This window comes from Strix uralensis, chromosome 2, assembly GCF_047716275.1.
Source record: "Strix uralensis isolate ZFMK-TIS-50842 chromosome 2, bStrUra1, whole genome shotgun sequence".
Taxonomy (NCBI): Eukaryota; Metazoa; Chordata; class Aves; order Strigiformes; family Strigidae; genus Strix; species Strix uralensis.
Window position 1 is genome coordinate 66,502,082 of NC_133973.1, and position 23,930 is coordinate 66,526,011.

General features: G+C 42.0%; 1 protein-coding gene across 8 annotated transcripts in view; it reads left to right on the forward strand.

Annotated features, from left to right (window-relative positions):
• Nucleotides 1–9,512, forward strand: part of MAP4K4 (mitogen-activated protein kinase kinase kinase kinase 4) — a 169,734-nt gene extending 160,222 nt beyond the window's left edge. For all 8 annotated transcript variants that reach the window (XM_074859079.1, XM_074859082.1, XM_074859078.1 and 5 more), the window contains 5 exons: nt 1,414–1,514; nt 2,250–2,399; nt 3,215–3,374; nt 5,408–5,547; nt 6,278–9,512. In XM_074859079.1, coding sequence (XP_074715180.1) covers nt 1,414–1,514; nt 2,250–2,399; nt 3,215–3,374; nt 5,408–5,547; nt 6,278–6,361 — 635 coding nt within the window. In that variant the 3' untranslated portion in view covers nt 6,362–9,512. The remainder of the gene's footprint in view (nt 1–1,413; nt 1,515–2,249; nt 2,400–3,214; nt 3,375–5,407; nt 5,548–6,277) is intronic.
• The last annotated feature ends 14,418 nt before the right edge of the window (nt 9,513–23,930 follow it).

Consider the following 23,930-nt stretch of genomic DNA (forward strand, 5'->3'; position numbering starts at 1 on the left):
TAGCACTCAGAGCAAAGAATGAAGATTATCAAAGGTCCCCTTTCACAGAGAAGGTGGTTTTGTTCAACACCCCCCTCTTCCCCGAGAAAAAATTCCAAGAAGTCTTGTAAGCTAGACAAGACTGAACAAAAGCTCTGTTTTTTAGTCAGTACAGCTGTGGAGGTTGAGAGACTTTTTCTTTTGTCTGTTGAAAAAGTGTCAAGTCCTTTAATACTTATAGTTCAGTAGTCCTGCTTTCCTGCAGAGTAAAAAGAGGGCAAGTAGTAGCTTTGTCTCCCTCTCTACCATGAGATAGCAACTACAGGCTTGTACAGTAGTAAGATATCTAAAAGACATTAATATTTATTAAAGAAGCATTTTTATCACAAGTCAGAGATTTTCACTCCTTCCATGTTTCAAAATCATTTTTGGTTGGGACATATAATGGCAGAAAGTGAAGGTGCATGGAATTACTCATTGTTTTTGAAAAGTGTCATATTCCCCTAAAACGTGGGGTAAAGAGGTTGCAGAAACCTCCAGAGGTTTCTCAGTGTCATCTAAATAATACTTTTTTTTTTTTTTTCCTTTTCCTAAAAAGAGTGCTGGAAACAGGTTAACAAACCCCAATATTTGGAAGTCCCCATGATCTGTTCCTTCTCAAATCCAGATGACAGCTGGAAATGCAGATCCAGCAACATTTCTGGAATGGCCATTTCTAGACTTTAACCATCCCCCCCTGAGAACAGTGGTAGTGAACAGAGCTTTTTTGGATAGTTAATTTAGCCAGCTCTTTGAATGTGGCAACAGAGATATACTCAAGCATTTGTGGATCAGCTATGTAATGACACTTTATTTCTGATAAATTCTGTGGACTTTTTTTGTTTTTCAAATGAGTTATCTCAGACTTTAGGGACAAAGGAAAGTGCTCTGCTATCAAACTTGTCTTGATTTTGAAATGGACTTGTTTCTTAACTTTTTATTTCAGTTCTCTTTTTTTCCTACTTTCTTCTGGGGAATTTTGCGATCAGCTCAAAATACCACTGCCAGTGCTGTGACTGGAACTGCCAATACACGCTGCCACAGTCATAGCCTTCTTTATTGGAAATATCCCTGTCTGAAAACTGATTTTCTTGTCTTGATGAGTAAGCACTATCTAATGTGAGAAAAATAAGTGTAAATAAGTGTGTACCAAGTAGGTAATTCAAAACATGGTCACAGGTTCAGTTACTGATAAGAGTAATGATTTTTTGTCATAAATGCGTCAAAATACTTAACTACATAGAATTAGCAATCCTAAAATGCAGTGTTACTGAAAACCTCCAAATGTACATAAGAGTGGAGAAATATTGTCATTTTCTGCTTTCCTGAAGTAGCTTGAATGAATTTGGAATTATTATTGAATTCTTTTTTGTTTGTTTGTTTTTTTAATTTCAGTAAAATATGAAAGAATCAAGTTCTTGGTAATTGCATTGAAGAGTTCTGTGGAAGTCTATGCATGGGCACCAAAGCCATACCATAAATTTATGGCCTTTAAGGTAACAGTACATTTCAGCTGTAAGTAGGATTTCTCATAACCACTTACAGTTACCCATTTTACAAAAATGTTCTGACATTTTATCATGGCCGTATTACAAGTTCTTTGGTAAATCTGTCACGAACTTTGTATATTTTAATTTAGAAGTCTTTTTAGCTCTAAGAGGCAGTACACTTAAAGTTTAAATTGTAACTGAGCATAAACTGATAATCAGAATGACACAATATCACAACTGTTTGTTTCATCTCCCTGTAAATAAAACATGAGGCAGAGAGAAGTGAACTGAGTCTAAACATCTTCATCTGAGCAGAACAAGTCATTAAGTGATACTCAGCATTGTTATTTTTTTTTGAATGCTCCAAGAATGAAGTTAGCTGGCTTGGTATAACAGACTGATTTACAGACAGTTACTGTCGGTTGTGCAGATTGAAGTAAACACTATGGGAGTGTCAAATTGCTCTGAACTTTGGGGAAAACATTCTTACTAAAAAACAAACAGACCAACTAAAGTAAACCCCACAGAAAATATCTTACAGTATTATGTGATTGAAATGCAACAGGTTGCAGAGTAATCTCTCCTTTTCCATGAGAGACATGTTAGCCTAACTGGTCTGATGGATGGGGGCCAGAGGGACGTGGGAGAAATAAACACATAATATGTGCATTAGAGCATGTTTTTATAAAAGCCACTGTGGTTCTAAGCAGTAGAATAATCTCACTGATGGTTGTCTCACAGTCGTTTGGAGAATTGGTACATAAGCCATTGCTGGTGGATCTAACCGTGGAAGAGGGTCAGAGACTAAAAGTGATCTATGGCTCCTGCGCTGGCTTCCATGCTGTTGATGTGGATTCAGGATCGGTCTATGATATTTATCTACCAACACATGTAAGAACTGCGTCCGGGGTCGGGTTTTTTCTTTCTTTCTGGCTCCCTCCCCTTCTGCCTGCCTCCCCTCCCCCTTCCTTTCCTCAGATTACCAAGATGTCAGGCTGTCCCTGTGGATCACTGCCAGATGCCAGCAGCAGTGAATTGGGTTGGAGGGGTCTGAGCAGATGCAGCCACCTGTGCTTAGGGGCTTGTGCTTCACTCTGTGTCCTCTCCTCGTGGTCAGTATGTCTCCATGGTTGAGAGCTGCCCACTCAGCTCTGATGTGGGCCAATGTGACTGTTTCAGAGGTAGCAGCTAAATGGCCGAGTGCATTGCAAATGCCCAGCAGAGGTGCAGGGAAGGTAGCAGTGCAAATGGCATGACAGCCCACTGATGAAATTCAACAGGGTTGGCAAAGGCCAGGTGGTCTTAGGTACCAAGGTTTCCTGTTCATTGTACACAGAGGTGTCAGATGGGCCTCCAGTGTGTGATGCACCTCTCCAAGCACTATGCACTACAGTGCTGAGGTATGAAGACTGCATCTGGGCTGCTTGCTCCAGGCTCCCTTTCTGCCCATGGAAAGAAATAGGTGTTCCTACAGAGAAGTTAATCTTTCCTGGTTTTGGATGAGAGGATTTGTGCCCCAAGGGTTTTCAAGTCTTTGTTGTCATTGTGTAGCACGTCTAGCTCAGGGGCAGCAGAGCTAGTGCTTCTAAAGTGAGTGAATCCCCGATCTGCTGTCAGCCAAAATCAAAAATCACCCAGTCCTTTCTCCCAGCACAGGCTCTGGGGCATTAAAACAAAAGGTGTCCTCCTCTCCTCTGCTTCTGTAGATCCAGAGCAGTATCCAACCTCATGCAATCATCATTCTCCCAAACACGGATGGGATGGAGCTACTGGTCTGCTATGAGGATGAAGGAGTTTATGTCAACACATATGGAAGGATAACTAAGGATGTGGTTCTGCAGTGGGGAGAAATGCCAACTTCAGTTGGTAAGTGCCTCTGGCGAATCATATACAACGGGCTGTTAGGGAGCATGAGTGTGTGCATGAAGGCAGAAAGAAGGTGCATCGGGTTTGACTTCAGATTCAGAAGCAACGATGCTGTAGTATTCCTGGAAAACAACTGCACAAAGTGGAGAGTGATCATATGGATCTGTTTTGTGCTGAGTTTTTAAGAACAAAATCCAAACAAGAAAGTTGTGGAGTTCAGGAGTGAAAAACTCACCAGGCCCTCTGTGGGCTGCTGCAGAATTTTTTTCTAGACAGCTACAAAGTTGTGGAAACCTTTCAGTATAAAGACATGTAAGGTGGCAGGTGGGCAAGACATTATTATGGACAATTCTATATAGATAACAGTCTGTATATCTGATTTGATGTATTTACTTTAATTCACCTGCAGATTGCTCACCTACCCTAGCATGATAATTCTCCCACATCTCTCCAGTTCAAAATAAGGTAGTTTTGAGAGTGGGAGCAATGAGTGTAGTAAAATGGGTGTGGATTTGTTACAGATACAAGTACACACCAGGATCCCTCTTACTGCCTGTGCTGCCGTGTTTCAGTGCTGAGTATAGCCTGGGCTGTGGTCACACCTTCCTTTTGTTGGGCAAGCCCATTGCATTTTACATGGTTTGAAATGGACGCATGTGTTGGAAGGTGGATGCTGATAGCTGTTCAAGCAACACAAACAATAATGGAAGAGGAAATTTAAAGAAGTTTCATGAACAGCATGTTCACTCCTGTGGTGATTAACTCTTGACTAGATCTAAAAGCAAGCAGAATTTATTAGCTGGCAAATTGCAGAGCCTTTGGGGACTGGAGTGCCTGTGAAGTAAATGACACTGAGGCAGCTGACACCATCTGAACATCTCATCTGACAATTTTTAGAAGCTATTTGGCCCAGTTACCACGAGTGACATATTTAAATAAATTTTCAGCATGATGGTATATGTAGTGTTATAGGTGTATATTATACTGTAGTTGATAATATGACTTAATTTCACTGAAATTAATATGAAAAATCCTATAAAAGGAAAGTACTGCAAATTAAATATTTTTTAATTTTGCTTGCTAAGAGCTATTGTTCTTCTTATTTTTCCGTTAAGTATGTATGCAAATCAGAGGCAACAGCTTATTCTTCATTAAGTTCCCATATGTTATTTTTGGCAGTGTTCCTAAGACTATCCATCAAATTGCTTTTTGAATATACCTTTTCATAATGCTGGTGACTTTCTCCTTTATTTGATTTTTTTACTGCTATCAAGAACAGATTTTTTTCCTCATGCTACTACTAATCTGTTTTCCCCCAGTGACACTCTAAAGAAAAATGCTTGATTTTTTGCTTTATTTGTGCACAAAGGAAAGCAGTATGACAAATAATGGTATTTCCACTTGAAGAGCGTAATATGAACCTCTTTTGAGATATACAGAATGCTTTTCAGACCAACTGGCTTTCTCAAGGAGATCAGTTTTTTGAAGTATTACTCCTGCTAAAGGAGGCTAGCTCATTTTTTTCTAGTTTTCCCTTTCTCTCTCCTCTTTCTCTGTTTTTGCTGACAAGCTCCTTCAAGGAGGAGCCATAAGACACAGTGCTGGTGCTGGGGACATTCTGGAGTGGACAGGTTTATCTGTTTAAACCTTGGGTTCTGCTTTCCCCTTGTCAACACCTAATTAGCCTGTCTCTTTGCCAAACTTGGGAGAAAAAGGCTGTGTAAAAACTCAAATGTTCCTTCCATTTAATTGAAGGTTGTAAAGTTCCCTTTGTGTCATGAATGCTCAGGGAAGAAGTATAAAACTAACATAGAATACCCACGGGGAAATTTAAAAAAAAAAAAAAAGATATTTTTAGGCATCATGAAGGTGCTGAGGACAGAAATAGCACTCTGAACATGTGCATAGTTGTAATATGCATATGCAGGTAATTTTTAACTAGAGTGCGTCAGTATATTCATCTGCTTTTTCAGTTCTTTCATGTTGGCTTCTATCTGTCCTAATGGGCTGTGTGCTGTGTTTTCTTTCCAAAGCGTACATCCGATCCAACCAGATTATGGGCTGGGGAGAAAAAGCTATCGAAATACGATCAGTGGAAACTGGACACTTGGATGGCGTGTTCATGCACAAAAGGGCACAAAGACTGAAGTTCTTATGTGAACGCAATGACAAGGTATAATTTCCCTCGCCATGGTTTGTTGTCAAGATGATAAACATGCATCTGGGTACTTGGGTTGGGTTGACTCTGACCAGCACCTACCTAGCCTCTCACTCACTCTCCTCTCCCGTGGGATGGGGAGATAATAGAAGGAAGCCGAAAACACTCATAGATCAAGATAAAGACAGTTCAATAAGGACAGCAAAAGCTGCACATGCAAGCCAGGAAAAATAAGGAATTAATTCACAACCTCCCGCTGACACTTCCCAGAAAGCAGTGCTTCAGCATGCTTAACACTTGCTTGGGAAGACAGATGTCATCACCACACTGTCCCCCCCGTCCTCTCCCTTTCTCTGAGCTTTTATTGCTGAGCATGATGTTATGATGTTATATGTTACGAGATATCCCTTTGGTCAGCTTGGGTCAGCTGTCTCCCAGCATTGTTCCCTCCCAGCCTCTTTCCTATCCCAGCCCACTGGCCTTTGAGGGGTGAGGCGTTCCGAAAGGAGGCCTTGATGCTGTGCAGGTGTTGCTCAGCAGTAGGCAAAACACTGGTGTGTTAACAACATTGTTTAACCACAAATGCAAAGCCCAGCACCATACAGGCTGCTATGAAGAACGTCAACTCCATCCTCACCAGACCCAGCACAGCACTGCAATTGCACTGTACATATCAGGGACAGTGAAGGCAAATTAGAGTCACTCTGTCCTACCTGTTGAATTTACCAATGTTTTTTCTTCACAGGTTTTCTTTGCCTCCGTACGGTCAGGTGGAAGCAGTCAAGTCTATTTCATGACCCTTGGCAGGACTTCTCTTCTGAGCTGGTAGAAGCAGTGAGATTTGGCGAGGAATTGCTGACATCCAGAGTCTGAGATCTTCATAACTCGGAATTATTTTCAACTGGAGTACAGACCTGCACTAATGCAGCACTCTGTGTAAATGTGTGTGCAGGAATCACTGGTGTTAGGTTTCTTTTTGTTTTTCAACTGAGGCTGCAACGCAGCTGGTGCTGTAAAGATATTGCCATCAGGTGCTACAATGTCTTTGAGATTTGGGATCACACTAGAAAGCTACAGGTCGTCTTTTCCCTTCAGCTCCAGGATTCCTAGGCTTTGAAGGACTCTGTTTGTTAGTGTTAAAACAGAGAGGGGGGAAAAAAAGGAAAAAAAAACAACATAGACTTACCATGAACATGCTGTTGAGTGGACAGGGGGCAGGCAAGAGAAGGTGAGAAGTGGTGTAGAGAGTCAGACTGGCTGAAACAGAGGGCAGATCTAGTCTAGTAATGTTAACAATGTATTTAATTGACATTTCTTTTTTGTAATGTGACAATATGTGGACAAAGAGGAAGGTGCAGGTTTTAAGAAGTTAATATTTATAAAATGTGAAAGACACAGTGACTAGGATAACTTCTTCTTGGGGACAGGGAGGGTGGGAAGGGGCTCGGGGTGGAATTTTTGGGTTTTTTTGTTTCTGCAGTTTTATTTTTGGCCTGGCCAATAACTTTAGTCATTTTCTGTGTACCAGGTATTGCCTGAAACATGTGCAGATGATAAAAAAAAAAAAGAAAAAAAAGAAAAGGAAAAAAAAATTCATTTTCTATAATGATTCTGTGTTAGGCCAGAACTTGGTTATGTCACAGTATTAGCACTGCCTCAGTTAAAGGTTTAATTTTTGTTTAAACCTAGAAGTGCAACAACAGTTTTACCACAGTCTGCACTCGCAGAACTAAAAAAAAAAAAAAAAAAAAAGAAAAAAAAAAGAAATAAAATCCAAACTACATATGTTTATTTTTTGTGCCTACCTCATTGTTTTTAAAGCATAAAATAAAAGAGGTGGTTTAGTTTATACGTTTTTAGATGAAAACCATTAATGTCTAATTTAATCTTAATACCAAAACTACCAGATTGAAAGGTTTCTGACTGTTATTGCATAGCAAGTTTCAGCAGGAGGAGGAGACAGTGGTCCGTTGGGGCAATAGTGGTAGCGGTATGGCAGTGAGACACTGATTAATGTAATTTGCTTACAAAATTTGGTGAAGCAAGCATTTTTCTAAACCAGTTTTATCCTTAAAAGAAGTCTGAATTTAGCCTAAAACCAGAGGTTTCACACTTCTAACATGTGGGCTTAGTAACAGGCAGGTAAAAATAACTAGGCTAGTTCTATAAACTGTTAAATGTTGTAGGAAACATTTTTGGGGCGGTGATGTTTTTCTTTTTTAAGAATGCAATGCACTAAAACTCTTTTAAGAATGTAGTTAATACTGCTTATTCATAAAAACAGCGTATACCTGTGTTTAGATGTAAGATCCCAGCTCTGGCTTTTTTCTTTCTTTTTTTTTAAGTCAGTTTTATTTTATGAATAAGTTCTGACATTTGTAATAAATGTCTTGAGAGTAATAATTTGTTTAATGGCTACATGTTCATTACTTGAGAAACCTTGAGTGTATAATAATCTGTTGGTGTTGTAATAATGCACAGTGTCACAATTCAGCCATTTTCCTTTTTGTTTTCGCTTTTTTTTTTTTTTTAATTCCTTTGGTGGGGTACTTTGTTGACAGCTGCCTTAAGCTGTTCATTCAGTGAACAGGCTCTCAGTGTTTCATGGGCTTTGTCTTCTGCTGCGGTTAACTTTCCTTCATGGCATGACAGGTAGGGCTTTTTAAACACGTATTCTTCAATTCAGTCAAGCCAATGGCTCGAGTGACTGCTCACACAATCAATTACGAGCCAAGGGCACCGCGTGTGCAAAGCTCAGACTCAACAGACCCTTCTTTTGGTGTCAAATCTGACTGCTGTAAATCCTTCAACCCCGATCAGCGTTGCTGCTGAAGACTCTTTCGAACATTGTAGACAGTTGAAAAGAGAGCGGTAAATGCACACCGCCAGCGCACGCATGTGCACACCCCCCCCACACCCCCCCTCCCCCCAAAAGAATCAAAACTCAAGAAAGCCTTACATTTTCTGGCGGAGGAATACCTAGAACTATTTTTTTTTAATTGTATGACTTTTGGATAGCGGTGAAGGTGAAGGTGAAGGATGTGTTCTTTTCAGGCCCGGTGTGGCCAGCCAGAAGAATGATCAACCTTTTGTACTATAATGAACTAAAGGGGACTCGGAAACACAACGTGATGGTAGACATATGGGTGTAATCACACAGCTGCCCTGTAGCATAGTTTGCCGAAGCTGATTTGATCGAATGTCAGTCTGCGTGATTTAAATCTTCCAGTGCTATGTGGTCAAAAATTAATCTAGTCCTTGAAAGCTGATGCTATTCACCTAGAGGAAGATTCTCCAGTACTGTAGGGATGCCCAGGTCACGGATACGTGCTGTTGAAGTTTTGAGGCTCCGGGGAGAGGGGGAAATCTCCTTCCTTCGGTGGGGCTGCCTGCCTGGCAGCTTCTGCCTCCATGGAAGTGCCAACATGGCAAGGTAAAAACAGTATTACAAAACCACTACGTACACCAACATCGAATTCTTCAAACAGTGCTTTTGTAAGCAAAGAAGAAAAGAAAAGCTCCTAGGTTTAGTTTTAAGCTTTAATAAGTAATAATTTTCTGTATCTTTTAAGTCAAAGTAACCCTAACTTGTATGACTGCAGTGTTTTTATTTTTTATCTTATGCACATGTTATGTTGGAGAAAATGTTTACAAAAATGGTTTTGTTACACTAATGTGCATCACATATTTATGGTTTATTTGAAAGTGATTTTTTTGTGGGTTTTTTTAGTTTTTCATAGTAGTAGTAGTACACTTTTTGTGATTTATAACCCCAAACTCTGCTGATTATAAAGATGCTAAACAATAATACAAAATGACAAACTGCATTAAAATTACTAATCGTAGAGCTGCAAAGCAGACTGGTGACAAGTAAAACACTCAGCCTTTTTTTTGCAGTGCTATCTAACTTGTCTTCTGTGTATTATGGAAATTACTGTTTTTTCCCCGTTTTTCCTTAAATAAAGTCAAATTGACACCTATTGTATGTGGAAAGTATTTTGAATATCTGCTGGCTGCAGAAATCAAGCTGCATGTTACCTAGTTGCATGTATCATAAGAACAAAAGCCTTATTGTCAAATCTCATAATTTTAGAGACTTTGACAATAAATGTGGGCTTTTGAGGGCTTTTTTGTTGTTGTTCTTTTTTTTCCTTAAAGCCCTATCTCCTGGTGCAGTTGCTCTTTTGAGAATTACAGTTTTCTTTTTAAAGGAAAAAAGCGACAAGCTTAGAACACTAGTGAGCATCGGAAAGAAGAAGTTGCACAAAGGAGAACCTGGGTGCGTTGTGAACGTGCCCTCCCACCACACCACTTTCAGGCACATGATTTTTGTGAGCTGGCATTACTTATCGCCAAGAGAGCGCGATGAACATGAGTCCTGAGACAGATTCTTGCACGACATAAAAGCACGACTCCAAAAAAGTCAGGCTTTCCAAGTCGTAAGCCATGAGCACTGAGCAGGTTTGATGTAAAGCCACAGTTTTCACTCCCGGGGTTCTTGCTGGCCTTTGCCCATGTTTTTCCACCGTGGGTTGTGTCTGTTTTCTGAAGTGGAGATAAGCAGTAGACGTTTCCTTCTGACTAGGCTGATCTCTGCAAGAGGAGGAGGAAGTCTGTGTTCCCGGGCTCCTGCCTTTCCTCACACTTTCATCTGCAGAAGGCCTGGGATGTGGTGTAAGTTGAAAAATGTTTCAGGGTTTCACTTGTTTCCTATGGACAAAGGTATCTGAAATCCTCGAGCCCCCAGCTTTTCCGCTTCTGCAAGTGTAGATACTGGCTGAACTTAAAAACCTGACAGGACCAGCTAACCGCTGGTCAGGCTCCTGCCAGCTCCACTCCAGTTACTGCTCCAGAGCTGCTGATTTTCTTCAGTCATTCTTGACCTGTTGAAGACTTCCCTCAGTTAAACACACTTAGCATAGTCGAGCACCTTAGCTTCTCGTGAAGACAGATACGAGCAACAGCTTGCTACAGTATGCAGTAAGTAACTGAAAGCAGCAGCCCCAGGCGTGAGCTTCACAGTGGGTGCTGGCAGAGGCAATTGAGAACATGCAAAACCTTCATGCTCCTGTGAAGAAAGACACAATTGCAGTGATTTACAGGAAGAAGGAAATAAATGAGAGCATTGGAAAAGGAGCAGCAGATCTCATTCCTGTATGGGACTTGTGTAGCAGTGGTGAGAGGCGCCCAAATTTGTACCTCCTTGAGGGGAGGAGGTAAGTACACAGGACAGAAGAGAACAAATAGTGCAGCAAAAGAACATGTGTGTCTTCAACGTTAACAACTGCAGTAACCAGTTGTTCTCAAACCAGAGAAAGAAATGATCAAACATCAGAAGGAGCATTTGAAACCATTTTTTTACAAAGCTTTTAAATATGCAAATTAAACGTTAGCAATGAAAAGTGCAGAACACTTGCCCATGAGATTAAAGTTAAAAATGTGAAAATTCAAAAAGACAGAAGAGACAGCCCTTTTGGGGGGATTGCTTTGCTGAAAGACACATGCCAGAGCATTAGAGTTGTACAGGACCTTATATGAAAGGCGGGGTGGGGGGGAAGGGTTTTGTGGGCCGCCACCTTTTGTGCAGAGAGATTGTTAATTCTTCTGCTTGTGTGTATATGATGGTCTGGGATGAGGACTGTAATACTGCTAAAAAGAGACTGAAGTTGTTGGAGAAACAACTTCAAATGCAAGAAAAGAGCCTATGACAGAGGGGGCTTGGCACTGGGCATTCAACATGGGACTCTGCTGTATCAGAATGGTCCAAGGCAACAAATCTGATAACACTGGTGTGAATGCATTTCCACCTCAGCATCCAGTGCCCTGTTACCCACCTGTGAGCTCCAGCATCTCAGCCCAAAGCTGTTTCTTCTTCCAACGTCACTGAAGAAATACCAGCAATGAGTTGTGCTGTGTTGCTTGAGCGGTATTCCACAAGTACTTCTCACAGCTGGCCTGGTTCGCTTGCTGCTGGCTCTTACTTTACCCTTAAATCTCAAGCAGTCCAGCAGGGAAGCAATCCTGGGAGTTTAACTGTGAGAAGACTGCTTTTGCCACATGAGGAGCATGCTTTACGGCCAGGATTTCAGCTGCATATGAGGGGTGTCCCTTGCCTGCTGGGCTATTTTGGTGCATGTAAGGGACACAAGTTTAAAGGGCCATGTGCACCCAGCAGCTGTAAAAATGTTGGCTGCAGCTCTCTTCCAGTATGTGCAAATGCACTGCTGAGCTCCAGCATCCAGCTCTTGGCCTATTTCCAACCCGTTAAAGGCGGGAAGGCTGGTAATAACTGTCTTCTTTCGAAGACCTCCTTTTTTAGGAGGTTTTTTAACACATTACGGTGTTGGTGCTGGTCAGGGAGGTGTGGAAACACAGAGTCAGATGCCAGTATTGCTGTGTGGACTGCTGGGGAGGTTACTGGTTGGGGGAATTGAAGAATGTCACATAATTGCAGTCACTTATTTTTTACTCTGTGATCGTGTGGCTCCATGCAGCATATGATCTGATAAAGGGTAAAAACTCTGCTCTAGAAATACTGACTGTCTTACTCCTTTTCCTTATCTCTCTGGTTTATCCTACTCTTCTAACCAGTAGTGAACTAGGGAGAGAAGGAGAGAGGAAGGTGTTTTGTTGTTTAAGAAAATAAATCCCTGACTCAATAAAAGTATGCCCATTCCAGCTGAGGAAATGACACTTTTTTTTCCCTTTGTTCAATTATATCAGGAAATTCACTTTAATGTTTCAGTCTCAGGCTCTTGTTGTTCTATGGGGTAAATATGTAGCATGGGAAAGTCAGATTAATTTGTTCCAACTGCTGTACACAGCTCAAATTTTACTTGCTCTCTGTGTGAAATTTTTATTGCACAATCTCGTATTTGTCATTCAGTGTAATTTGTACATTAAAAGGCATTACCACACTTCCATTTTATTTTAATATTTGCATCTCCTAAGCAATTTTGCCCATGCCACATTAGCCATGGGAAAAACTCTTTTCTGTCTATGAAACAACTGTTGGAGTGAAGGGATTGTAAAATACTGTTTGTCTCACTCTTGTCACAGGGAGATTACAGACAATTTTCAGTAGAGTCCTGTTGGTATAGTTAGTAAGACTCTAGTCTTACAATCAGCCAAAGCTGAAAGACAGAAGAAAGTAAATGACGTATTTAGAAGCATATTTAGTGAGTCAGAGAGATAGTTAGAATGTGTTTAGTAGCTTTTAGGGAGTCAGAGAGTTAGTTAGAAAACAGAGGTTTTAAGGTTGAGATCTTTCACCTCAGCTATTCAGCTCATCTTAGCACCTTGGGGTACCGGTGTCTCCCTTGGTGTTTCCTGAAGACGATGGAGTGTAACCCACAGGGTTGCTTTCCTGGGCCAGATATTGATACTGACCTTTGGCAATTCAGACAGAAAGCCGTTAGCAAGTCTAGATGTGTGAGAAAGCAAAGCATAGAGGGAATTCACGTTTTCCTCTTCCGTTTTGTTGCAGTGATTTCCAGATTTTTCACCAATGCTAAGCATACGCGTGCATGTAGATGGTGTAGAGCATGCTTACTTGTAACAGGGAAGCATCCTGGCTTTTGGCAACCCTGTTATCTCCTATGGCTGGAGCCACAAGGAAGAAAGTGGACCTGGGTCCTCCTAGAAAAGCCTTGTAAACAGCCTTGTCAACCCCACTGCAGGCTTAAGCATTTGTTTAACTTCAAACATAACAGACATAATCTAACCTCCGTTCTCCCAAGCACTTAGTTGTGTCCTAACCTCCACCTAATGTTTAAATGTAGTCCTAAACCTGAAGGCAGACTTCCTAGCAATGGATCCTACCATGGTGCAGACTGCACAGAGCAGCTGGCAGAGCCACAGTTGTGTGCACATACAGATGCTCTATCCTAAGAACTGACTTGCTGGGCTTCATTAAGTCCTAAACCTACCCCAATCAAATCACAAGAACTTCTGGAAAATTCATATGGAAATTTTCTCGATGTTTCAGTAATGAAATTAACTGAAAGATAAGAAGAGAGCACAAACTGACATAGAATGTTAAAATGCAAAGTATGTAATTATAGACTCACAGTTGTAATGATTCTAATGGGTATCAGAGACAAGTATAAAAGGAGAATAAATTCTTTCAGGGCATAAAGAATCAGTTATGGGTAATTAAGCTGCAATTATCATTACTGTGCTGCTATGATAGGGTTTTTTTAAACTAATTTTTGTAAAATGGAATAATGCAAGTTAAGCACGAATTCTTCTATTATCTGCCATTCAGACAAAAACATTCTTCTAGTGCTTTTCAAAATGTGCCAGTGGGACAGATCTCAGCTTTACACTAGTGAAAACACTAGGGATTTTATGAAGTGATGTATTTCACATCACACAGCTGTTCAGTGGCATCATTTAACTCATGAAAACATGAAGTGCATAAATCCATGCCTCCTGGCAATCATGTAAGCCAGCAATCAGGTTCAACAGAGTTCTTCACATGCTTAAGATGAAGTGATTTGGTAAATTGGTAATCCAGGGCTCTTAATTCAGAGCAAGGAGGACAGGGCTTAGAGCTGTCAACAGCGTTCTTGGTTCAATCCACAGTCCTGAGATGGCTGAACCTGGAAATCAGCTGTTGGAAAGTTTCAGTTTACAATATTGGGACAAACAGTCATTGATGTCACCTTGCCTTTTAAAAGGGCCCTCATAAAATGTGTCAGGTGAGCAGCTGATCCATGAGCAGGCATGGTATGTGAAGGACCAGTAGTTCTGCTCATGAAATCAGAGACCAGAGATGGCAGTGACATTACAAATGATGAGCCAGAAAGGCAGCAGACCACCTTCTCTCCATCTCTTAATGTCTTAAGCCACTGAAGACTTTGGAGCTGGAAAGTAACTCCTTACTGGTACCAGTGTACAAATTCAGATCTTAGAAGTAACAACACAAAATTCAGACAGAGGTTAACTTTGCCTATATTGCATGGTATCCCACACAAAGGAGCAAGGAAATTAATTCTAGGTTTGCTCCTAGCACTTTCTCTCCACAGGTGACCCAAGGCAGTTAGGGGTATTTGCAGAGGGATTACTCCAGGTCCCTAAAGCCTGGATGCCCTTTGGTATCCTGGCAGGCTTCCAGCTGCTACTGCAGAAATGTTGGGGTTCCCAGGGTGATGGGGGTGTCTGAGATGCCTTGGACATCTGGAAGGGAACTGCATGCTTGGGTTTAGGTACCTCAGTCCCATCAGAGGTTTCAACACGTTTGTCATGACGATAAACTCCTCAGTGCAGGGCTTGTCATCTGTTGCGTGTGTTTGTGTGCTGCCTTGTGTAACTCTAACCAGTTGATTCTGTAATACAAATCTTTAGAAAAAAAATATTTTCTTGAAAAAAATGTGGAAAAATTGGAAAATACCAGGGTTTAATGTTCCTAACTTAAACTTAATCCAGACACCTCTTACTACTGCTCAACATTTAATCACATTTATAGACTTTTCTTGAAGTGCCGTACTCACTCTAAAACAGATGGTCCTCATGGAAGGGATAAGTGTTCAAAAACTCTCTTTATCCTCATTAATTAGTTTGGAGCCTTATGTATATCTTAGTTGGTGTCATCCAAAGTGCTCGTTTTCTCATAAATTATATCAACTCAGTATGGTTCACAAATACTAATGAACTTCTCTATATTCCTGTACAGTGAGAGAGGGTTATCATTAGAAGCTTTTTTTTTTCTGTTATCCTAACTTGAAATAAGGAACCAAAGGTTGGATTTTTTAATGGAAGAGAATTTAAAAAGCATTTTGTTTCAGAAAAGTCAAAGTGAAACATTGCAAGCTTTGGTCAAAACTAAATTCTTCACTTCTAATAACTATAATATTTTGCTTGCTGTAATAGCCATCAGGATATCATCATGTTAACTGTAATTTAAATTTTACAGGTATTTTCATGTTGCTCCCTACATCCATCATCCCTATATGCTGTACTTTTTTAATGGACAACCTCTCTCATGGTCCAGCTCACAAAGTCTGTCTCCAAAGAAAATGTGTTACCTCAGGTTACATTTACATTTTTGAGGGGTTGGGTATACCTATAAAAACCCATGTGCTGGGTGAGAGAAGGTGCTGATAGGTAAATGCTTTATAAATTTTATGGCATCGATTAAGTATTTTGGAGTGTATCAATTAAACAAAATATTCTGTCTTGGTCAAGCTGACCTCAGACAAAATTTACCTCTCACCTTCCTTCATCAGAGTATATGCATCTCACAAGACGCATTTTTTCCCATGGGAAGTATCAGTTAAGTGGCAAATTAATTTTCTGATTAAAAAGAAAAGATTGAGATGGAAAATACATAGCCCCCTGTGATTTTTATATATGAAGCACTGAAGAAATGTTTTGTCCAGTTGGCCAAAGTTTTCACTTGTGAACTGCCCTGTGCCTCTATCTGCCCCAGGTGAGAAGCCCCTTGTTGCCTTCAGGCCACGGCACCCTCAGGTCTCTGCTGCAGACTTGTGGACAAACAAGTGCCAGTCGCATGTATTTTGAGAAGGTGCCTCAGAGTGCTCTCCCCCACCCCATCCCATCATTTACCAGCAGTCCTGGCTGACCGGGGAGGTCCCGACAGATTGGAAATTGGCCAATGTGATGCCCATATATAAGAAGGGTTGGAAGGATGATCCAGGAAATTACAGGCCTGTCAGCTTGACTTCAGTGCCTGGGAAGCTGATGGAGCAGCTCATCCTGAGTACCATCACACAACACATGAGGGACAACCAGATGATCAGGCCCAGTCAGCATGGGTTTATGAAAGGCAGGTCCTGCTTGACAAACCTGATCTCCTTCTACGACAGGGTGACCTGCTTATTGGATGAGGGAAAGGCTGTGGATGTTGTTTACCTCGACTTCAGTAAGGCCTTTGACACCGTTTCACACAACATTCTCCTGGTGAAACTGACTGCTCGTGGCTTGGATGGGCACACGCTTTGCTGGGTAAAAAACTGGCTGGATGGCCGGGCCCAAAGAGTTGTGGTGAATGGAGTTAAATCCGGTTGGTGGCCAGTCACGAGTGGTGTCCCCCAGGGCTCGGTTTTGGGGCTACTCCTGTTTAACATCTTTATTGATGATGTAGACGAGGGGACCGAGTGCACCCTCAGTAAGTTTGCAGATGACACCAAGTTGGGTGGGAGTGTTGATCTGCTCGAGGGTAGGGAGGCTCTGCAGAGAGACCTGGACAGGCTGGAGCCATGGGCTGAGGCCAACTGTAGGAGTGTCAATAAGGCCAAATGCCGGGTGCTGCACTTGGGCCACAACAACCCCCAGCAGCGCTACAGGCTTGGGGAGGAGTGGCTGGAGAGCTGCCAGTCAGAGAGGGACCTGGGGGTGTTGATTGACAGCCGGCTGAACATGAGCCAGCAGTGTGCCCAGGTGGCCAAGAAGGCCAATGGCATCCTGGCTTGTATCAGAAATAGCGTGGCCAGCAGGGACAGGGAAGTGATCTTACCCCTGTACTCGGCACTGGTGAGGCCGCACCTCGATTACTGTGTTCAGTTTTGGGCCCCTCACTACAAAAAGGACATTGAATTACTCGAGCGTGTCCAGAGAAGGGCAACGAAGCTGGTGAAGGGTCTGGAGCACATGTCGTAGGAGGAGCGGCTGAGGGAACTGGGGTTGTTTAGTCTGGGGAAGAGGAGGCTGAGGGGAGACCTCATCGTCCTCTACAACTACCTGAAAGGAGGTTGCAGAGAGCTGGGGATGAGTCTCTTTAATGAACTAACAAGTGATAGGACAAGAGGTAATGGCCTCAAGTTGTGCCAGGGAAGGTTTAGACTGGATATTAGGAAGCATTTCTTTACAGAATGGGTTGTTAGGTGTTGGAATGGGCTGCCCAGGGAGGTGGTGGCGTCCCCATCCCTGGAGGTGTTTAAGAGTGGGGTTGACATAGCGCTTAATGATATGGTGTAGTTGGGAACTGTCAGTGTTAGGTTAATGGTTGGACTAGATGGTCTTCAAGGTCTTTTCCAACCTAGATGATTCTGTGATTCCGTGATTCTGTGAAATCAAACACAGCATTATTCAGCACTGTTGCTCATGCTTTCACAGAGAATATTTCACAATTACATTTCTTATCTGAGATCAATGCAATATATTGCTCCCCTGGGATCAGTTTGCAGCTGAGATTCATTGCAGCAGAGTATTTGTTCCTGTAAGATCAGTCAAAACGGAGAGTCTAGAGAGTGACTAACAGTTAAAACATTCCCTTATGGGTTTTTTCCCAGTCAGAAATCTGGAAGTGAAATCTGTGAATCTGGATTCTTCAGGAACTTGGATGTAGCGTAAACCAGAAGAAAGCTGGAAATCTTCTCTCTAAAGTCAACTGTACTCCAGGTATCTCAGGACAATGAAAGTTAATTCAGGTGAACTGTGAAGAAATGGGCAATGGAGATCTGCCTTCTACTGGTAGAAGGTGGTGAGCTCCTTCTTCTGCTCTCTGGTTTTTAGGCACCCCATGACCATAGTACAGCCAGGTATTGTACTGCAGTTACTTCCAAACCTGTCTGTGAGTTCCTGTACACACCAAGGCAAGGGAGCAGATGGCCCCCACAAATATCCCTGTGCCTGGCATCTGCTGATTTCTGCTCCTGCAGGACTGACAAACCTCCTTCACCAGACCCTTTGGAGCTGATGGGGGGGCTGTCCAGCCCCTGACCACAGAAGAACACCACCAAGCCCACCTGGGCCTTTGCTGGCCCTCTTCACAGAAGGTGGTAAAGTGCTCTTAGACCTGTGTGTTTTGGTGGTCTCCTTACGTGGGTCTGCCACAGTGGGTAACCTAGGCTGGGGTGAGGGATCTGCTTTTGCCACTCAGTGCCCCGGGGACCCCGAGGGCTGGCCATAGTGAGCTGGGCTGTGGTTGTTCCCCCTGGCAGCTCCACCACAGAGAGTAAGAAGAAGAGTGAGAGGTCATGAAAATGAACAAATTGAAGTTGTTGATTTCTTTTTGCCCCACTTCTATAAATAGAATTAACCCTTTCGGTTTCAGTTTTATTTCTAGTCATGGAGAGCATTGTGTTCTCATTTCCATTGCTGAAATGGCTAAAATGGCTCCAAGGTCTTCTTCCCATTCCTTTGCGGTAACAGCACTGGGTGGAGGAAGACATGATTTCCCAGTGTCTGGGAGATGTTTGCATGGTGGGATCAAATATACAAGAGCTCAAGTTCCTCTCTCAACACCCCTAGGAGAGGGAGCAGAAATGCCAGGGACTGCACGCTAGTGGAGCTGGAGTTGGGTGCTGCCAACGGCTGTGCCCCGTAGCTGGAGGACACAGAGTCTCAGGAGGCTGGTGACGCTTTACACCTGCTGCACGTTGGGGCTTGCCAAGCTGGGTGCCACCAGCTGGGGGAATCTCCCTGCAGCAGACCCCACTGCTTGGTGAGACCTGTCGTTTAGGATCATCCCCCACCTGGCTGCAACTGCTGCAGGAGAAGCAGCTTTCTTCCCTCTGGCAAACATGCCTTTAGGGCCTGCAGGACATATTAACTTCTCAGAAGTTTGAGAGGCTTGTATTTTCACAGCAGCTGTAAATTCAATCTTATTTGGAGAAGTATTATTTGTCTCATTCCCTCCTCCTTTTTTTCTGCTCTTTTTTTTCTGCTGTCTGTCCTTCCTTCCTTTCTTAAGTAGCTATCATACTTCTGTTTCTGCCCAAAGCAATGTTTGTCTTGCAATGTAATGGGCTGAAGCAACACACGGGAATTTTTTTCAGTGGATGCAGCTATTGCTACTACTAGCAAAGATGTGACTGTGTGGTACTGGGATTGCATTTCTGCACTGCAGTGTGTAACTGTGCATGTATCCCAGTGCAAACTATCCCAAGATGGCCAGACACTCTAGCTTTTAATCAAACAGCTTTGGGCTAATATGGAAATTTGTGCAAATAATAGATTATTTGCATGAAGGGATGAATCTGCAGAAGAGGTTTTGAAGAGGCCACATCCAAATCTTTCTTCTAAATTGGCCATCTGTTTGCAAAATGTATATCAGCAAATGCTATAATTTCATGTACGTGACTTGGTTTCAAGTTGGCTGTGGTAACTCTGAGGCTTGACTAATGAAGTTTTGTAATAGCCATCTTCACTACTTACTCTGGAAAGCATTGTCTGGGCTGACATTTCTCAAACACCAAATGCAAAAGCCTAGAAGTTCCTTCAGGGTTTGAAATACGGTGCTATTAAGCAAGCCCATTTTGCAAGTTCTAATCTCACTCCAGGAAACACCATTCTTGTGAAGAGGTGACCATCAGAAAAGTGCATCCAGTTTCCTTCCAGTAAGATTTGGGCTGAGCTTGTATCTCTCAGCACAGTTGCTGAGTGCTTGCTGGCACACAGGACAGGTTCTCGTGGGAATTTTGTGCAATGAGAATAGACTGGGAGATGCTCAAAAATCTGAAGTTTGCAGAGGCAGTGGCAGTAAATATTTTTTTGAAGGTTGTAATGGGTCAGACATAAAAAAGTGTGTCTTTGCCAGGTGAATAACACTGATGCTGTGCATATAAATGCTTCTAATCATAATGCACAAATTCTGCTTCTTGGAGTCTCTTGACCACTTTGCATGTTGCAAATATTTCACATTCTTTTTTTCAATTATTTTGATGAACACATTAAGATAGCCAACTTCAAGCCACAGTCTAGGGAGGTTCACATCTCAGGTAAAGAAGGTTTCATTGCTCTTTCACTGTAAGAGTTTTCACCCAGGCCATAGAGACTTGAGGGCTGCTTGGGGCTGGCAGTTTTGTTATCAGTGTGTGTGGTGTTTGTAGCATGCAGGTATGAAGAGTCTGTGGATCTCCTCTTGAAAAGTTTTAATGGCGGCTGTATTTATCCTCAGATTCGTAAGATTTTAACATTTAAGCCTATTCTAAAAAAGCCTCCAAGAAAAACAAAATTTCATTTACCCGCAGTTAAAAACTGGTTCAATTAATTCTAGCACTTGGGATTTCTCTTGTGGTTTTCCTAAAGTAGGGAGGCTTTTCCTGGAAGGACCTTTGAGGTCACTGCTGTACTGCTGCTTTGATGATTAATTCAGGTAAACTCCAATCCTTTTCCAGTAGAAATACAGTACATTTTAAATATAAAGTCTTAGTCCCTTAGATGGAATGTAATCATCTTCTTACTATATGTTTTTAAGATATATCGTGACAGAAAATTTTGAGAGAGATGTTAGCCATGCAAACTCACCTGTGGCTCCTTGTTATTTTCCCCTTCATACATTGCACTTTTTATATTGCTTTACTTTTTATAGTTTTATTGCAAGAAAATTGATATTAAGCTTACTTACTATATTTAAAAGATATTGCAGGGAAATTAAAATGCTGCCTAAATAAAGCCTGTCTAAAAACCTAGATTATTCCTCATTGAGAGAATACATCTGAATTGTTTAGGCTGCACAAGAGCTGGACTTGAGCAAACCCATTTGGCCATGGTTGACTGAGGTTTCTCCCTTTGGCCAGTGCAATGCTGAGACAGGGTCAAATTCAGATTTTGTCAGTCCCCAGGTTTGAGGTTGTTTAGGCCAAATGTCTCATTCTGGGTCATCTCTAACCTTTTGACATAAGCATGTGTGAGTAGGTATGTATGAGTATGAATGGACTTATTTCCCCCCTTGAGTCTGTGCTGGTGTGTTGGGACTTAAACTGATGGACTGAAACTTATTTATTCCATCACTGTTGGGAATTATTTTTAAGAGGTGATGTATTTGAGGCACATTTAATGAAAGTATGGCATCCTTGAAGTGAACAGTGTGTGATATGTGAAAGGAGAGGAGGGAACAAGCAGCTAAAAACAGAGCTAGTCAAGTTAGCAGTGTAAGTGCTGTTGTGCACAGACAGATGGGTACCAGCTGTCTTTCTGGTCGATACTAAGATACACTGTATGAACTGAGGAAGAAGAATGTACTTTAACTGAACACTGCTAACCCTGAAGAATAAACAAAATCTGTAAAAACCTTAATGAAACCTAGATTTATTTTTTTTTTTCTGAAATAAGTAGGGCCATATTTGGTAGTAAAGCATATGTTTTTCTTTAATATTCAAATGGGAAAATATTTCAAGTTATTTTAGTCTCTAGTGCTGCTGAAAAACCTCTGGATACATGATAAAATGAATATTTATTGTGTATCGCAGATGAGGAAGGGAACTGTTATTTTTGGAGCCAGGCAAAAATGGTACATGGCATCTTTTTGTTGAAATGTTCATTAAAACTTTCACAAAAAGAAAACTGGCAGCGGACCAAAGAAGTACAAGACCACCCATTAGAGAACATCAATTTTGTATCACATATTCAAACTTGACAAAGTGGACAGAACAGTCCATTAAAAAAACCCCAAAGAAACAGAAGAAGAGTGACAAGCCAGGGCTGAAAGGAGAGGTAAGTGAAATACTGATGTGACAAATCGCACTGTGTGTCCACTTCTGCAGCTGCCTTCCCTGCTGAACTGGCTTTCACAACACAGATTTGGATGAATGCACAGCCACTGATTCAATATTCATAACCTTACCAGCAGGAATCATTATAGAACAGTATGTTCCTTCAACTCCAGCTGCTGGAAGGAAATGTTATATAGGAAACTCAATATATAATTTTTGCAAAAAAACCAGCATTCTGCCTTGATACTTTGTTATGTTGAGTAGGTCATGCTACCACTCAGCCTAGGTAACAAGAGCTCTGGGTCATATTTAGGGCAATATTGACACGCCTGCCATTCACACAATCGTGTCATGGCTCTCAGTACTTTTGTGTGGAGGGCAGTGATGACTGAGGCCATCCAAAGGAAACACTTCTCACATTTAAAAAAATTGGAGAAATGTATCTTGGAAGCATCCTACAATGTGGAACGAATTCTTTGTCATATTTATTAGGAGAAAAAACATGCAGGTAATGTTAGTTGTAATAAATGTCCTGCAGAATGTCACAATTAGTAATCTGAGCTGGGATTCCCAAATTCCTATATCCTAGGGACTGCAGAAAAAAATGAATATATATATCAACAGGCCACATTAAACTTTAAGATGTGAGTGATTATAATGGCCATTTGGCTTGGGATCTTCCAGGATGTATTTCCAGGAGTGAATTCTTACTGTCCTCAGGGGCTTTCCTCTCATCTCCTTCCCCAGCACTGCTGATTTGCTCTAGTTGAAAACTGGACCAGTTCAACCAGAGTGAGCTTTTTGTTGTCAAGTGAGCAGCAAACATATCAAAATCAAATTTGTAAAGAGGAACTAAGTTGAAGCCTCTCGATGTGTGGCAACTCTTCCGGAACAGGGCAGATGACACGCAATCTGGGATGGCCCCTGGGGCCACAGATCAATGAATACTTGCTTGGAGATGTTGCCTAAGTAAACACAGTCACAGGGTCTTATTTCACAAGCATCTCTTCCTATTACTTGAGTAGTAATAGGACGCTTTTTGTACAGTGAACTCTGGGTACCTTATGGCTGCCTCTCTCACCTAGAAAAGCTGAGATCTACAGCTTCATGAGCCAGAGTGCAAAGCATGAGGTTCGGCATGAAATGGATGCAACGGCTGAATTTTTTTCAAACATGAGGTTGCCCTCAGGGGCATATCTACATTTTCAGCTCCATGTTTGTGCTGGAGCTCCATATGGTTGCGTGAGTAGTGCATGTACAGTACATTTTGTTCTGCAATCAGTGTCCATAGGTTTCATTTCACTATATCCTGCATGAACACAGATTGCCAATAAGTGCTGTATGTTCTCGTCAGCTGTCCCATCAAGTGTTGCTCCAGTGCCACCCCAGATGTTTTCGGGAAACCTGTGCATGTTCTGCACAGTGCCTTAGAAAGCACAGGACATATTGGACCCACCGGTGTTATTTCAGCAACTCCACTGCTATTGCAAATGTGTGCCTTTTAAAAATTCTGCCTCCTTGCATGGAGAGAGCCTTGATGTACTTTGTGGTCTTTGCAGTCAGGCATATATACAGGAGACTGGTGAGTAGCTGAATCTGAAAGTAATGAGAAAGATGTAAGCAATCAGCTAGTCCTACCTCTGGAGATGGGTCAACCAAAAGCAGGCACAGGGGTGCAGTGCTGGAGGTCAGAGGGATGGGATGGCAGGGAAAGACCTCCATTACATCAAAAGTCACTTTGCCTTGCACTGTGGAAAAAGCTTGCTGCAATGGCCTGACAATGTGAGAACTCCTGCATGTAGACATTGCTCTTTGCAAATTTGCTGTCCATTGTTTGCTAACCCACTTGGTAGATGATGATGATGCATGACAGGGAAATGCGCAATGCCATGAAAAATCGCCTGTCCCCAGCACTAAGACTAAGTGGCAAATGAGAAGTTGTTCATGACTAGACACAGCTGGACTTCTGGGGCTGCATGGTGCTGGATTCAATCAGTA